General features: G+C 39.3%; 1 protein-coding gene across 1 annotated transcript; it reads right to left on the bottom strand.

Moving 5' to 3' along the window:
• Nucleotides 1-9827: 9827 nt before the first annotated feature.
• On the bottom strand, nucleotides 9828-16699 carry ZAR1L (zygote arrest 1 like). Its single transcript, XM_007464257.1, has 4 exons — nucleotides 15962-16699; nucleotides 15369-15461; nucleotides 13489-13563; nucleotides 9828-9971 (listed from the first exon to the last, which is right to left on the bottom strand). The coding sequence occupies exons 1-4, from the start codon at nucleotides 16697-16699 to the stop codon at nucleotides 9828-9830; spliced, it is 1050 nt and encodes a 349-aa protein (XP_007464319.1).
• Nucleotides 16700-17154: the final 455 nt, after the last annotated feature.

The following is a 17154-nucleotide window of genomic DNA, read 5'->3' as shown; positions in this document are numbered from 1 at the left end:
TGTGCAAACAAAGAAGAGAAAGGGAAATCTCTCCCAGCAGCCTCAGGAGCAGTGGATTAAATCTCCACAATCAACTTGATGCACCCTGCATCTGTGGAATACCTGAATAGACAACGAATCAACCCAAATTTAGGCAACTTTGGGAGTGATGATATTTTTTTTTCCTTTTTCCCTTTTTGTGAGTGTGTATGTGTATGCTACTGTGTGTGATTTTGTCTGTATAACTGCTTTCACCATTTGTCCTAGGGTTCTGTCTGTCTGTTTTGTTGGGGTTATTTTTTTTTAGTATAGTTTTTAGCACCTGTAATCATTGGTGGATTTGTTTTTTGGTTTGGTTGCTCTCTTCTTTATTTTTTCTTACTTTTAAAATTCTTTTTTATTTTTAATACTTATTTATTATTTTAATAATGTTCTTTTCTTATCTTTCTTTCTTTCCTTCTCCCTTTTATTCTGTGCCATGTGGACGACAGGGTCTTGGTGCTCCGGCCGGGCATCTGGCCTTTACCTCTGAGGCAGGAGAGCCAAGTTCCAGACACTAGTCCACAAGAGACCTCCCAGCTCCACATAGTATAAAACAGTGAAAATCTCCCAGAGATCTCCACCTAAATGCCAAGACCCAGCTCCAATTAATGACCAGCAAGCTACAATGCTGGTCACCCTATGCCAAACAACTAGCAAGATAGGAAAACAGCCCCACCCATTAGCAGAGAGGCTGCCTAAAATCATAAGAAGGTCATAAACACCCCAAAACACACCACCAGACGTGGACCTGCCCACCAGAAAGACAAGACCCAGCCACATCCACCAGAACACAGGCACTAGTCCCCTCCACCAGGAAGCCTACACAACCCAATGAACCAACCGTAGCCACTGGGGACAGACACCAAAAACAATGGGAATTACGAACGTGCAGCCTGCGAAAACGAGACCCCAAACACAGTAAGTTAAGCAAAATGAGAAGACAGAGAATCATACAGCAGATGAAGGAGTAAGGCAGAAACCCACCAGACCTAACAAATGAAGAGGAAATATGCAGTCTACCTGAAAAAGAATTCAGAATAATGATAGTAAAGATGATCCAAAACCTTGGAAATAGAATAGAGAAAATATAAGAAACGTTTAACAAGTACCTAGAAGAACTAAAGAGCAAACAAATGATGAACAACACAATAAATGAAATTTAAAATTCTCTAGAAGGAATCAACAGCAGAATAACGGAGGCAGAAGAATGCAAAACTGACCTGGAAGATAAAATAGTGGAAATAACTACTGCAGAGCAGAATAAAGAAAAAAGAATAAAAAGAATTGAGGACAGTCTCAGAGACCGCTGGGATAACATTAAAAACACCAATATTCGAATTATCGGGGTTCCAGAAGAAGAGAAAAAGAAAGGGACTGAAAAAAATACTTGACGAGATTATAGTTGAAAACTTCTCTAATATGGGAAAGGAAACAGTTAATCAAGTCCAGGAAGCACAGACAATCCCATACAGGATAAACAGAAGAAGAAACATGCCAAGACACATATTACTCAAATTATCAAAAACTGAATACAAAGAAAAATATTAAAAGCAGCAAGGGAAAAGAAACAAATAATATATAAGGGAATCCCCATAGGTTAACAGCTGATCTTTCAGCAGAACTCTGCAAGCCAGAAGAGGGTGGCAGGATGTATTTAAAGTGATGAAAGGGAAAAACCTACAACCAAGATTACCCAGCAAGGATCTCATTCAGACTCGATGGAGAAATTAAAACCTTTACAGAGAAGCAAAAGCTAAGAGAATTCAGCACCACCAAACCAGCTTTACAACAAATGCTAAAGGAACTTTTCTAGGCAGGAAACACAAGAGAAGGAAAACACCTACAATAACAAACCCAAAACAATTCAGAAATGGTAATAGGAACATACATATCAATAATTACCTTAAATGTAAATGGATTAAATGTTCCAACCAAAAGAAATAGACTGGCTGAATGGATACAAAAACAACACCTGTATATATACTGTCTACAAGAGACCCACATCAGACCTAGGGACACATACAGACCGAAAGTGAGGGGATGGAAAAAGATATTCCATGCACATGGAAATCAAAAGAAAGCTGGAGTAGCAATTCTCATATCAGAGAAAATAGACTTTAAAATAAAGACTAATACAAGAGACAAAGAAGAACACTACATAATGATCAAGGGATCAATCCAAGAAGAAGATATGAGAATTGTAAATATTTACGCACCCAACATAGGAGCACCTCAATACATAAGGCAAATACTAACAGCCATAAAAGGGGAAATCGACAGTAACACAATAATAGGAGGGGACTTTAACACCCCACTTTCACCAATGGGCACATCATCCAAAATGATAATACATAAGGAAACACAGGCTTTAAATGATACATTAAACAAGATGGATTTAATTGATACTTATAGGACATTCCATCCAAAAACAACAGAATACACTTTCTTCTCAAGTGCTCATGGGACATTCTCCAGGATAGATCATATCTTGGGTCACAAATCAAGCCTTAGTAAATTTACAAAAATTGAAATCCTATCAAGTATCTTTTCCGACCACAACACTATGAGACTAGATATCTATCACAGGAAAGATTCTGTAAAAAAAAAAAAATACAAACAGGGCTTCCCTGGTGGTGCAGTGGTTAAGAATCTGCCTGCCAATGCAGGGTACACAGGTTTGAGCCCTGGTCTGCAAAGATACCGCATGCCATGGGGCAACTAGGCCCATGAGCCACAACTACTGAGCCTGCGTGTCTGGAGCTTGTGCTCCACAACAAGAGAGGGCGCGACAGTGAGAGGCCCGCGCACCGCGATGAAGAGTGGCCCCTGCTCACTGCAACTAGAGAAAGCCCGCACACAGAAACGAAGACGCAACACATCCAAAAATAAATTTTAAAAAAACAACAACACACGGAGGCTAAACAATACACTATTTAATAACCAAGAGATCACTGAAGAAATCAAAGAGGAAATCAAAAAATACCTAGAAACAAATGACAAGGTAAACACGAGGACCCGAAAACTATGGGATGTAGCAAAAGCAGTTCTAAAAGGGAAGTTAATAGCAACACAATCCTACCTTAAGAAACAAGAAACATCTCAAATAAACAACCTAACTTTACACCTAAAGCAACTAGAGAAAGAAGAGCAAACAAACCCAAAGTTAGCAGAAGGAAGGAAATCATAAAGATCAGATCAGAAATAAATGAAAAAGAAATGAAGGAAACAAGAGCAAAGATCAATAAAATGAAAAACTGTTTCTTTGAGAAGATAAACAAAATTGATAAACCATTAGCCAGACTCATCAAGAAAAAAAGGGAGAAGACTCAAATCAATAGAATTAGAAATGAAAAAGGAGAAGTAACAGCTGACACTGCAGAAACACAAAGGATCATGAGGGATTACTACAAGCAACTCTATGCCAATAAAATGCACAACCTGAAATAAATGGACAAATTCTTGAAAAGCACAACCTTCTGAGACTGCATCAGGAAGAATTAGAAAATATAAACAGACCAATATCAAGCACCGAAATTGAGACTGTGATTAAATATCTTCCAACAAACAAAAGCCCAGGACCAGATGGCTTCACAGGTGAATTCTATCAAACAGTTAGAGAAGAGATAACACCTATCCTTCTCGAACTCTACCAAAATATAGTGGAGGGAGGAACACTCCCAAACTCATTCTACGAAGCCACCACCACCCTGATACCAAAACCAGACAAAGATGTCACAAAGAAAGGAAGCTACAGACCAATATCACTGATAAACATAGATGCAAAAATCCTCAACAAAATACTAGCAAACAGAATCCAACAGCACATTAAAAGAATCATACACCATGATCAAGTGGGGTTTATCCCGGGATTGCAAGGATTCTTCAATATATGCAAATCAATCAATGTGATACTCCATATTAACAAACTGAAAAATAAAAACCATATGATCATCTCAATAGATGCAGAAAAAGCCTTTGACAAAATTCAACACCCATTTATGATAAAACCCCTCCAGAAAGTAGGCAAAGAGGGAGTTTACCTCATAAAGGCCATATATGACAAACCCACAGCCAACATCATCCTCAATGGTGAAAAACTGAAAGCATTTCCACTAAGATCAGGAACAAGACAAGGTTGCCCACTCTTACCACGGTTATTCAATATTGTTTTGGAAGTTGTAGCCACAGCAATCAGAGAAGAGGCAGAAATAAAGGAATCCAAATCAGAAAAGAAGAAGTAAAGCTGTCACTGTTTGCAGATGACATGATACTATACATAGAGAATCCTAAAGATGCTACCAGAAAACTACTAGGGCTAATGAATGAATTTGGTAAAGTAGCAGGATACATATTAATGCACAGAAACCTCCTGCATTCCTATAAACTAATGATGAAAAATTGGAAGAAGAAATTAAGGAAACCCTCTCATTTACCATTGCAACAAAAATAAATAATATCTAGGTATAAACCTACCTAAGGAGACAAAAGACCTGTATGCAGAAAACTGTAAGACACCGATGAAAGAAATTAAAAATAATACAAATAGATGGAGAGATATACCATATTCTTGGATTGGAAGAATCAACATTGTGAAAATGACTCTACTACCCAAAGCAATCTACAGATTCAACACAATCCCTATCAAACTACCACTGGCATTTTTCACAGAACTAGAACAAAAAATTGCACAATTTGTATGGAAACACAAAAGACTCTGAATAGCCAAAGCAATCTTGAGAAAGAAAAACAGAGCTGGAGGAGTCAGGCTCCCTGTCTTCAGACAATACTACAAAGCTACAGTAATCAAGACAGCATGGTACTGGCACAAAAACAGAAATATAGATCAATGAAACAGGATATAAAGTCCAGAGATAAACCCATGCACGTATGATCAACTTTATTTTTGATAAAGGAGGCAAGCATATACAATGGAGAAAAGACAGCCTCTTCAATAAGTGGTGCTGGGAAAACTGGACAGCTACATGTAAAAGAATGAAATTAGAACACTCCCTAACACCATACACAAAAATAAACTCAAAATGAATTCAAGACCTAAATGTAAGGCCAGACACTATAAAACTCTTAGAGGAAAACATAGGTAGGCAGAACACTCTATGATATAAATCACAGCAAGATCCTTTTTGAGCCACCTCCTAGAGAAATGGAAATAAAAACAAAAATAAACAAATGGGACCTAATGAAACTTAAAAGCTTTTGCATAGCAAAGGAAACCATAAACAAGACCAAAAGACAACCCTCATAATGGGAGAAAATATTTGCAAATGAAGCAACTGACAAAGGATTAATCTCTAAAATTTACAAGCAGCTCATGCAGCTCAATATCAAAAAAACAAATAACCCAATCCAAAAATGGGCAGAAGACCTAAATAGACATTTCTCCAAAGAAGATATACAGATTACCAACAAACACGTGAAAAAATGCTCAACATCATTAATCATTAGAGAAATGCAAATCAAAACTACAATGAGATATCACCTCACATAAGTCAGATTGGCCATTATCAAAAATCTACAAACAATAAATGCTGGGGAGTGTGTGGAGAAAAGGGAACCCTCTTGCACCATTGAGGGAATGTAAACTTATATAGCCACTATGGAGAACAGTATGGAGGTTCCTTAAAAAACTGAAAATAGAACTACCATACGACCCAGCAATCTCACTGCTGGGCATATTCCTTGAGAAAACCATAATTCAAAAAGAGTCATGTACCACAAAATTCATTGCAACTCTATTTACAATAGCCAGGACATGGAAGCAACCTAAGTGTCCATCAACAGAGGAATGGATAAAGAAGACGTGGCATGTATATACAATGAATATTACTCAGCCATAAAAAGAAACGAAATTGAGTTATTTTTAGTGAGGTGGATGGACCTAGAGTCTGTCATACAGAGTGTAGTAAGTCAGAAAGAGAAAAACAAATACCGTATGCTAACACATATATATGGAATCTAAAAAAAAAAAAAGGTCATGAAGAACCTAGGATCAGGACAGGAATAAAGACACAGACATACTAGAGAATGGACTTGAGGAGACGGGGAGCAGGAAGGGTAAGCTGAGACAAAGTGAGAGAGTGGCATGGACATATATACACTACCAAACGTAAAACCGATAGCTAGTGGGAAGCAGCCACATAGCACTGGGAGATCAGCTTGGTGCTTTGTGACCACCTAGAGGGGTGAGATAGGGAGGGTGGGAGGGAGGGAGATGCAAGAGGGAAGAGATATGGGGATATATGTATATGTATAGCTGATTCACTTTGTTATAAAGCAGAAACTAACACACCATTGTAACCAATTATACTCCAATAAAGATGTTAAAAAAAAAAAACTACAGTGAGATATCACCTCACAGCAGTCAGAATGGCTATCATCAGAAAGTGTACAAACAGTAAATCCTGGAGAGGATGTGGAGAAAAGGGAACCCTCCTACACTGTTGGTGGGAATGTAAATTGGTACAGCCACTATGGAGAACACTATGCATGTACCTAAAAAAGCTAAAAATCGAACTACCATATGATCCAGCAATCCTACTGCTGGGAATATCTCTGGAGAACACCGTAATTTGAAAAGATACATGTATCCTAATGTTCACTGCCACACTATTTACAGTAGCCAAGACATGGAACAAACTAAATATCCATCAACAGACAACTGGATAAAGAAGATGTGGTACATATATACAGTGGAATATTACTCAGCCATAAAAAATGAAATAATGCCATTTGCTGCAACATGGATAGATCTGGAGATTATCATACTAAGTGAAGTAAGTCAGACAGAGAAAGACAAATATATGATATCACTTATACATAGAATCTTAAAAAAATGATACAAATGAACTTGTTAACATAACAAAAACAGATTCACAGACTTCAAAAACAAACCTATGGTTACCAAAGGGGAAAGCTGGTGGGGAGTGATAAATTAGGAATTTGGGGTTAACATATACACACTACTATATATAAAATAATAAACAAGGATGTACAGTATAGCCCAAGGAGCTGTACTCAATATTCTGTAATAACCTATAAGGAAAAAGAATCTGAAAAAGAATGGATATATGTAGAACTGAATCACTTTGCTGTATATCTGAAACTAACCCAACACTGTAAATCAACTATACTCCAATATAAAATTAAAATTACAAAAATAAAAATAAAAATGGCAATCTGGATACAAGCTGAATATCAGAGGCTTTGGGAAAAGCACATCACAGGTCAGTAGAACTGGCAGTGCCATAATAATAACCATAAAAGTTCTAACTTAAAACCCAATACAGAGGGAGGAAAAGATAAGTTAAGCTAAAAACAGAGTCAACTTATGGTAGGGAACACAGGGTAAAGAGTTATTAATAATAGTTGAAATCTAATTAAATGACTCATTTAATTAAAAAAACAAAAAAGATCACCAGGTAATTCCTGGGACATTAAAGTTTTAGAATCGTTGTTCTAAATGTTGCTGTGCCCCAGGGCCCTGTGCTGTACTCTCCTACTAGGTGACACCATCCGGGCTCACAGTTTTAAATTTTATAATGTTTTAATATATATATATATATATATATATATATATATATATATATATACACATATATATATATATATATATATACACACACACACACACACACATACTTTTTTTTTTGGCCACCCTGCTCGGCTTGCGGGATCTTAGTTCCACAACCAGGGATGGAACCCAGGCCCACTGCAGTGGAAGTGCAGAGTCCTAACCATTGGATCGCCAAGGAATTCCCAGTACTATGGATTTTTTTTTTTACATCTTTATTGGAGTAAAATTGCTTTACAATGTTGTGTTAGTTTCTGCTGTATAACGAAGTGAATCAGCTCTATGTATACATATACCCCCATATCTCCTCCCTCTTGCATCTCTCTCCCACCCTCCCTATACCACCCCTCTAGATGGTCACAAAGCACCGAGCTGATCTCCCTGTGCTATGCAGTTACTTTCCACTAGCTATTTTACATCTGGTAGTGACTACAGATTTTTTAATCTCCAAATCTCTCTCTCTGTAGCTCTTACCTCCCTCCTAAATTCCAGATTCATATAAACAACAGCCTACATGACGTCTCCATTTGTATGGAGTTTCAAATATTTCAAAGTTAATGTTGAAAACAGAAGCCTTCTCCCATCTCACTATATAGCCCCACCAAAAAAGGACAGCTAAGTTTACTGAATACCTGTTACAGGTAGTAACCTAAGTGCTTAACATGTAACAGCTGCTTTAGTCCTCACATCACCACCACCAAGAGACAGTTACTATTATTGTCCCCATTTTACAGAAGAGTAATTGAGAGAGAGGGCATAAGTAACTTGCCCACAATCATACATCTCCTAAGTATCACACCGAGGATTTGAAGTTAGGTAATTTGAGTCCAGAATGTTCCTGTTATACCCCTCAGTTCCATCCAACCCAACCCAGAGCTCAAAGAAATCTAAAAGTCATCATTTATTTCACCATCACCCACTCCTAATCCTGTGCATTACATTTTCAAACACTATCTGGAATTCATGCATTTCTATCTCCATGGCCACCCACTCTTTTCCAAGCCATCATTTTGCTCGTGCATTCATTAATCTCCTAACTGGTCTCCCTCCTTCCACTCTACCTGGTATTCTCTCATAGCAGTAAGTTTTTTATACAAAGAATCTGTTGTCAGTGCCTTGTTTAAACCCTTTCATGGGCTGCCATATGCTTGACCTGAGCCCTGCCTTCTCCAGCCTATGCCTGACTTGAGCCTCAGGGGCTCTTGTTCCTCAAACATACCAAGTACATGTCCCAGCCCACCCCCAGGGTCTTTGCTCTTGCTGTTCTGTTGGATCAAATTCATCTTCCTTTCTCCCAGCTCCCCCTCAGCCGGCAGGTCTTAATTCTCCTGTCACCTCTTCAACAACTCTTTATAAAAGAGTCACTCTATTATAGTCCCGTTTCCTTCATTGCACTTAACACATCTGAATCTGAGAAAAAAATCTAAGTAAATCTAAAGCCGTGAAGAATGTACTAGTCTACCTAGGTTCAAATTCTGGCTTTACCCTGTAACTTCCCTGTGGCTCTCTCTCCTCATCTGTTAAAAAGGAGTATAGGGCTTCCCTGGTGGCGCAGTGGTTGAGAGTTCGCCTGCCGATGCAGGGGACACGGGTTTGTGCCCCGGTCCAGGAAGATCCCACATGCCGCAGAGCGGCTGGGCCTGTGAACCATGGCCGCTGAGCCTGTGCGTCTGGAGCCTGTGCTCTGCAACGGGAGAGGCCACAACAGTGAGAGGCCTGCTTACCACAAAAAATAAAAATAAAAAATAAAATAAAAAGGAGTATAATAATAAGAGTGCTGTGATGAGTAACATCAATGCCCGGCATATACTAAGTACTACTTAAGCATTTGCTATAATGATTAGGTACACTTGAAGGCAAGGACCTTGCTCCTGATTGTCTCTATATTCCTAGCACTTAGAACACCCAGTTTACAAGTTTGTCAAATGAATGACTGTTGCTCCTCTTCATTGTTCCATTCATATTAGTAATAGGATCTACCATTTTCCCAATGTTTTAGTGATGTTTTTACCCCGGGATCACCAATTAATGTGTCTTCATGGTCTATTTTACATGCATTTATTTTATTCTATTCACATCGACAATTGTCATACCACCTACAAAAAGTACAAAAGCCTAAACCATTTTCCAATACCAGGTCAGAGCCAAGGTGCAAAAGAGGGACTATACAGTAAATTACAAGAAGAGTTCAGGTGTCCCGTATGAAGCATGCTGCCTGTCACATGATGCATTTAAAGCTGTAAATATTGCCACAGGAGAATCTCTTGTCTTTGCAGCGGCCACACAGCTCCTGCCGATGAGGCCTCCTTAGATCGATGTGTCTTTTCTTTTGAAGACAGGAACAACGAGACTTTGAACAGGTCTTTTGAAAAGAAGCAACAGTTTGGGGACTAAATGATCAAATTAGTTCTTCAAATGTAGTCTTCAAATGAAAATACTTCTCCCCACCACCCCTATCCCCGATATCTTTCTCCTCCTTTGAATCCTATGAGAAGTCCAAGACCAAGTTGTACAGAACCACTCACAGCCCACTAAATGTCATGCATTTTTCAAACTGAATGATCAAAGATGATATTTAAGAGAACACTGATGAGCCAGTCCAGAAGATACAAGAGAAAAGCTTTAAAAGTTAGAGTTTTGTAGAGTCTCTTCATTATGCAGATTTCTACATTTGTAGCCAGGTGGGAGTGAGCAGTGGGTATTAAGTGATTTGATTACCTAGACTGGAACATTTAAAAAAATACTAGAGCAGTGATTCTCAACCAGTAGTATTTTACCTACCAGCAGACATTTGGCAATATCTGGAGAGATTTTTGCTTGTCACAACTGGAGGAAAGGGTGTTCTAGAGGAAGCTAAATATTTTCCTTCCAGTCATGCCTAATCTCCGCTGGAATTTGTAGTATTTTTAACCATTATCCTATTCTGTCTTCTGATAAATAAAAAACACACCCCATGGAGACCGGTATACTACCCTGGTCCACCTTCCCAACCCTGCTAATCTTTGGAAATTTATAATCACTGCTCTATTTTCTGCATATGTCCATAGCCAAAAAGAATAAGTCAAGCTTTACCTTTTATATTGTGAAAATAGGTATTTTTATTTTCCAAATGAGTGTCTCAGATATGATTTATCAAACGTTGTACTGCACTTACATCTTTCACTCTCCCGTTGATGAGTATGCATCCTTAAGAAAATTCTAATAGCAATACTCACATGTTGTTTACTCTAGGTACTGCTCCAAGCACTTTATATAAATTCACTTAATCCTCATATCACCTTTATAAGGAAGAAAAGGCTTAATTCAAAACAAATTTTTTTAGTTAAAAAAAAAATCAGGATTTAGTCTAAAAGTAGGTTTCCGGTTTTAGTAATGGTGGATTAGGTAGTTTTGACCAAATCTCCTACTTAGGACAAGAAAAGCTGAGCAGAGAAGATAATAATTAAAAACAAGAACTACTTGAAGGCACTGGAGAGATACCAAAGTATCAGAGGAGGAAGCCCAGAAATAGAGATGAGCCTGACATTTGGGACTATTTTCTCTCTAAAGGCAATTTGGTAAGAGGTGAAAGACAACAGGAAGCTGAAAATGAGTTTAACAAGTTGATGAGGCTGAGGGATAATCTTAAATATGTCAAAGTAGGAGAGACCTGGTAAACAATTCAGGTTTTGTGGTGGGACCCTGAAGGGCCCTGAAAGGCTACACCCTAAGAATAAGAATGAACCCCAAATAGACCAGCCTTCAACTGCTGAAGCCCAGTTTCAAAACAGCTCAACCCTGATTTGAAAATAGTAATCTGAAATTGCTAGTGTCCCCATCTGCCCAACAGAAGCAAACAAGTCTTCTGTGAAAAACAATACTATCCTAGGCCTCGAATTATCACTATAATTTTTCATATACAATATATAGCACTCAAAAGTAACCAGGTATATAAGGAGACAGAACGACATACTCAAAAACCAAGGAACGTGAAGAGGATAGCAACAGAACCATAGAGGATTAAATTAATGGAGTTTTATGGTACGGACTTTAAGAAAATGATGCTTAATATGTTCAAAGAGATGAGACTGATATTTCCAACAGAGAACTGGACGTCACTTAAAAAGACATAAAAATTCTAGTACTGAAAAACACAGTAACTGAAATCTATAACTGAATAGGTAGGTTTAATGGCAGATTGGAAAGAGCAGAAGGAAAAATTGGAGAAATGGAAGATAGTTTAGTAGTTGCTATCCAAACGGAAGCAAAGAGAGACCAAAGCTTAGGAAATACAGAAAAGAGCATAAAAGAGATAAGGGATACGGTGAAAGGTCTAATATGAGTAATTAGAAGAAAGAGAATGGAGGTGGAAGTAATATTTTAAAGATAATGGCTGATAATTTTCCAAGAGTCATAAAAGTCTTCAAGCTACAGATTCAAGAAACACTACGAATTGTAAGCAGGATAAATACAAAAAAAATACAATTGGGCATAAATTGTAAAACTGTTGAAAACCAAAGTAGAGAGAAATATCTTAAAAGCAAACAGACTTAAGAAGGTGAGAAAAAGTGAGATATATTACTTCAAAGGAGCTGCAAAAAGACCAATAGCCAACTTTACAGAAACAATGAATGCCAGATCCTTAAGGGGCAGAAAGAAACTACTGCCAACCTAAAAATTTTATACTCAGCAAAAATATCCTTTAAAAAAGCTATCTAGACAAAATAAAATGTGTCACCTTCAGAACTGCATTACAGGAAATATTAAAATGTGTTCTTCAGGTAAAAGGAAAGTGGTCCCAGATACAAAAAGGACCTGAGAGCAGCAGAAAGGGTAAATATGTAGCTAAAGCTAAATTAATTATGACTATAACAAATAATGTCTTTTAAAGTTTAAAATTAACATACAACAATAGCAGCAAAGAAGTTTGGATGAAGTAATAAGGAATTAGTGTGACCTAAGGTCACTGCATTGTCAAGGAGAGGTGAGATTGACTTATCAACGTCTACATAAGTTGTTAAAGAATCATGCTGTAAGATGAACATTAAAGAATAACATTAAAGAATGAATAACTGCCAAGATAGTGGGGGGAGGTTTAAAAAATCAATTCAAGTGAACATAAGAAAAAGGAGTATAATAGTAAGAAAATATATTTAAATCCAAAGTAATTATAGTAAACAGACTAAATGAGAATGTCAGACTAGAAAATCTAAAGATAAATCATTTATAAATGATTAGACTAGTTTTTTAAGTTATTTCTTAGTAGTATAAAAATGTTAAGTAAGTAAAGGATTTAGGTTAAAAAAATTCTTGATTATGAAAATCAACTATGTCACACTTTTCTGAAAAGCTTCAAGAGATGTCTCCTGCAAGGTGTTTTAGGTAAGAGCTCATCAAATTCTGTGACATCCTAGATCTTGGGGACACCATGGAATCTGATCACAACTCTAGTACTATCTGTCCAACCTTGGGCAAGTTATTTTCTTATTGAACTTTAGCTTTCTGGTCTGTATCATGGGAATAACATCTACCTCACAGGTTAGATTATAGGAGATAATGAAAAGCACTTGGCCTCAAGTTTGGCACATAGTAAAAGCTTAATAAAGGTTACCTGTTAAATTATTACATGCAAACTGTACACAGGGTGTTTGAGGAAAAACACACCACATACATAAACACACCACATAAGGCAACTTAAGAGTAAATCTTCCCCTTCCCCCCCCCAAAAAAAACCTAGAATTAATGCTTTTTCTAAAATATTATAAAAATTCAAACATACAGAAAACCTAAAACTCCTGTACAGATATCTAAGTCTATCAAATCCTAACATTTTGCCACAGAAGCTTCATGCTTAAGAATGAAAACATTATAGATACAATGGAAATATTCTATTTGCTTACCTGGCATTGGATTGCTTCTACTCGATAAGGGTTAAAACTCTTTTGGCATTTGCAACAGAGTTGTTTGAAATAAACCTAAAGAGAAATTTGTCTTTTATACAAGTTTATATGTACTCTAGGCTCCCAGATCTTAATTTAAGTAATCCATTCCTTCACCTTGCAGCTTGCTTTTGCCCAACCTCTATGATGAAGTCTTAGGATCTTCTAGTGCTATCAGTCACTTTTTCTTATTATTTGAACCTCATTTTCCTTACCTGTAAAATTGAGACAATACCACTTCCTTTTTCTATAATTCTGACAACTACCCAATAATGTACACAAAGTACCACAGTAAAAGTCTTCAGTGAGAAGTGGCTATTATAACTTTATTCATTGTGCAGGCAGAACACTTGATCTGCTCCTTTTGTCCTGGTCTATTTGCCCCTACTTTTTCATTTTTTTCAGTATTTCTTAATTTGAAATTTAAATCACTTATAGTTACCCACCAACACACGTGGTTTCCAGGCTTTGTGTATTTTCTTGCGCACTTTCTCTCCCTTCCTCACTTGATGAACTCCTATTTATAAACCTTTAAAATCCTGCTTGGACATCAAGATGCCTTCCCTCTGACAGGGTTAATCGTCCCCCTCCTGTATCATTTCTGTACCACTTCCATGCCACGGGTGCCAATGCATATACCACCAAATCTCATTTTGCCTGCGTCACTCCTATCAATAAATTTCTCCAGGATGAGTTCTATGTCTTGTTCTTTTTTTCCTAGTGTCACCAGTGTTTGAATTAAACCCACTGTTTCTTTCCTGGCAAGAGAAGGAAAGTAATTTTAGTTTAGTTTAAAAATCTATTTGCCTCCAGGGTCTAGTAAATGGCTAGGGTTAAAAACAACAACAACAACAACCAAGTTTTCATTCAGGTCATAGCATGCCTCCTTACCCTCTCCCTCTACAGTCCTTAAGAAGGAAAAGCAGTATCTAAAATGCAACAGCACAGGGGCCTCAAACTCAAATGCTTGTAGAGGTGAATGAGAGACACCAGATGCAGACTGTTGTGAAATAAAGGCCACATGCCCAGTGAAAGGAGACAGAAGCTGCCTCAAGTCCAGCCTACTGCTCTCAAACTGAGAGTGTTTAATGACCAGTCTGATGGTTCAGGAAAATCTGGAAATGCAAAATGTGGAATCTTTCCTAAATATGTTGACAACTAATTCAAATTAAGGCGGGGAGCCTAAATAACCAAGTCTCTCAAGGTTAACGTTTACAATAAATTATTTCTCTCATTGCCCCACCTTGTGGACAGACAGTGGAAATTTTCTAGAGCTAAGGCCCAAACTTGTTACAATATACTAAATAAATATACTAAAAAATGATTATAGGGCTTCCCTGGTGGCGCAGTGGTTGAGAGTCCACCTGCCGATGCAGGGGACATGGGTTTGTGCCCCAGTCCAGGAAGATCCCACATGCCGCGGAGCGGCTGGGCCTGTGAGCCATGGCCGCTGAGCCTGCACGTTTGGAGCCTGTGCTCCACAACGGGAGAGGCCACAACGGAGAGGCCCGCATACCAAAAAAAAAAAAAAAAAAAAGATTATAGCAAGTCCCAATGTATACAAGAGCAAGAGTTCATTTAAATAACCTGACATTTTGTCCGGTGCAACTACCAAACCAAATATAACACCAGGGTATGGTTCAGGAGCTCAAGAGCTCTTGTGGACAGCCCAATTCAGTTCAATCCAAACATTTACTGAACACCTGTTATGTGCCTGGCACGGAGGCTGCCAAGATGACCGAGACAGCATTCTAGTCATGCTCCATTAGGAAACATGTTCTTCCTCCACGTAGCACCTGTGCCCGCCCATGCTCTCCCTTGTCCCACTCACTTTTACTTACCTTATTAGTTCCAGAAATGCACCACACATAAGCACTCTCCCATCTGGTCTTACAATCTTTACAGTGAAAATAGCCATATTTTGGTTCTAAAAACTGCAAATAAGGAGGAAAAGTCCTTTACTATCTTGGGGTGGCGGGGAGGGGGGGTGCGGATAAAAAGCCAGATCCTTCTATCCTTGTGGCTTTGTATAAGAAACAACAAGCCTCCTTAATCTCATTCATAGCTATTCTCAAGGTCACTACGTGAACTCAGCTCTCAAGGATTGATTACTCTGGGACGCTTCTAGCTGCTCTCACGCTTTTCCAATCTATTTTCCCCAAGGCCATTAGCACCACCTGCACAAAACGAAGATCTGATCACAGATTTCACAAACCTGAAACCCTTCTTTGTCTCATTTCCAATAGCGATGGTTCCCAAACTTTGAGTTTTCATAGGCTTAAAGTTGGCACCCCATTTTACCAAAAAATTAAACACACACACATACACATAGGACATGTAAAATATATGTTTGCAGAGAAGATTCTGCTCTCGTTGCACCAGAAATGGAAAAAACGGAAAGAGAGGGCTGAGGCAAGGGGAAGAGAAAGCTCACCTGGAAGTTGGGCTTCCGGAGCGGCTCGCTGGCGTCTCCCTGAGCTTGCTTGCTCTTCCTTTCCCGAGGACTTGAGGCATCTTCCTCCCCCAACTCTTCCTGCTGCTGGAGTTCCTCCCGCTGGTCCTCTTCCGACCTTGGTGTTGGTGGTGGCAGCGGCGGCAGCTGGCTGGCCTCGGGAGGACCCGAAAGCGCCTTCCTCTCCTCGTCTTCCCCATCCTTCTGCAGCCGCACCAGGCCCCTGCGGCCCATCACTGGCGAATAGACTCCCCAGGCTGAAAGGGGCGCCTTGTGCCCCGTGCTGCCCCAGGGGGAGCGGCTGTGCAAGGTGCGAGGCCCCAGTGAGCATTGCACGGACTTGTCCACCCGGGGGTTCACCTGCACGCCCACCTCCTTGGTGTCGGCCTTGCACAGACGCAGGCTCAGGCTGGGGTTCATCTGGGAGACAATGGCCTTAAGCTGGGCCCTCTTGTAAGGGTCCACGCAGTAGTCGGAGGCGTTGGAGGGCACCAGCAGCCCCGGCCTGGCCAGGAAAGCGGGGGGACCGTTGTTGTGCCTCCAGTCGGGCTGTTTGTGCTCAAAGAGTCCAGGCTGGCCCAAAGGCAGCGTGTTCCCATAGCCCGGGTACAAGCTGTAGGGCACACGGACCAAGCGCTCCATCCGGCCGCCGTGTGCCCAGGCGCAGCGCAATATCCTGGGGCAGTTTGTTTGTGTCCTTGTTTTGCCTTCCACCTTCATCCGCCCCCTCTTTCTCCAGATCAGGTTGGTTCAGGTTCTTCCCAAGCTTCTCCATTTATTTCTGATTCTGATGGGTGCTGCTTCCTATTACCCTAATTGGAGGAGGGAAGGCGATCTCCCTACCTACTGAGGTCTAATTGCCACCTCATCCCTAATTGCTTTTTTCTGTCTCTTCAATTCACTGCTCCTGAATCTTTTTTCAAAGCTGTTTTTCATTTGCCTTCTTATTCACACCCGTTTTAATTAGCAATTCATTAATTCACTATTCCCAGTGACTTACCATTTTAGAGACCCTGTTTTAAAAGATACTGTACATCCAATACGAGCAGTAAATTATTTGAGCTGCCGCACTATTAGAGTGAGTATAAGGAAGAAAGTATATTATGGCAGAGCTAATGAATGTAAAAAACCTGGTACTACGGGAGCAAGGAGCATAAAGTTATGGGCAGAGTGCA

This window comes from Lipotes vexillifer, unplaced genomic scaffold (genome assembly GCF_000442215.2).
Source record: "Lipotes vexillifer unplaced genomic scaffold, Lipotes_vexillifer_v1.1 scaffold120, whole genome shotgun sequence".
Lineage (NCBI taxonomy): Eukaryota > Metazoa > Chordata > Mammalia > Artiodactyla > Lipotidae > Lipotes > Lipotes vexillifer.
Note: the sequence above shows the minus strand (reverse complement) of the source record. Positions and strands in the feature narration are given on the sequence as shown.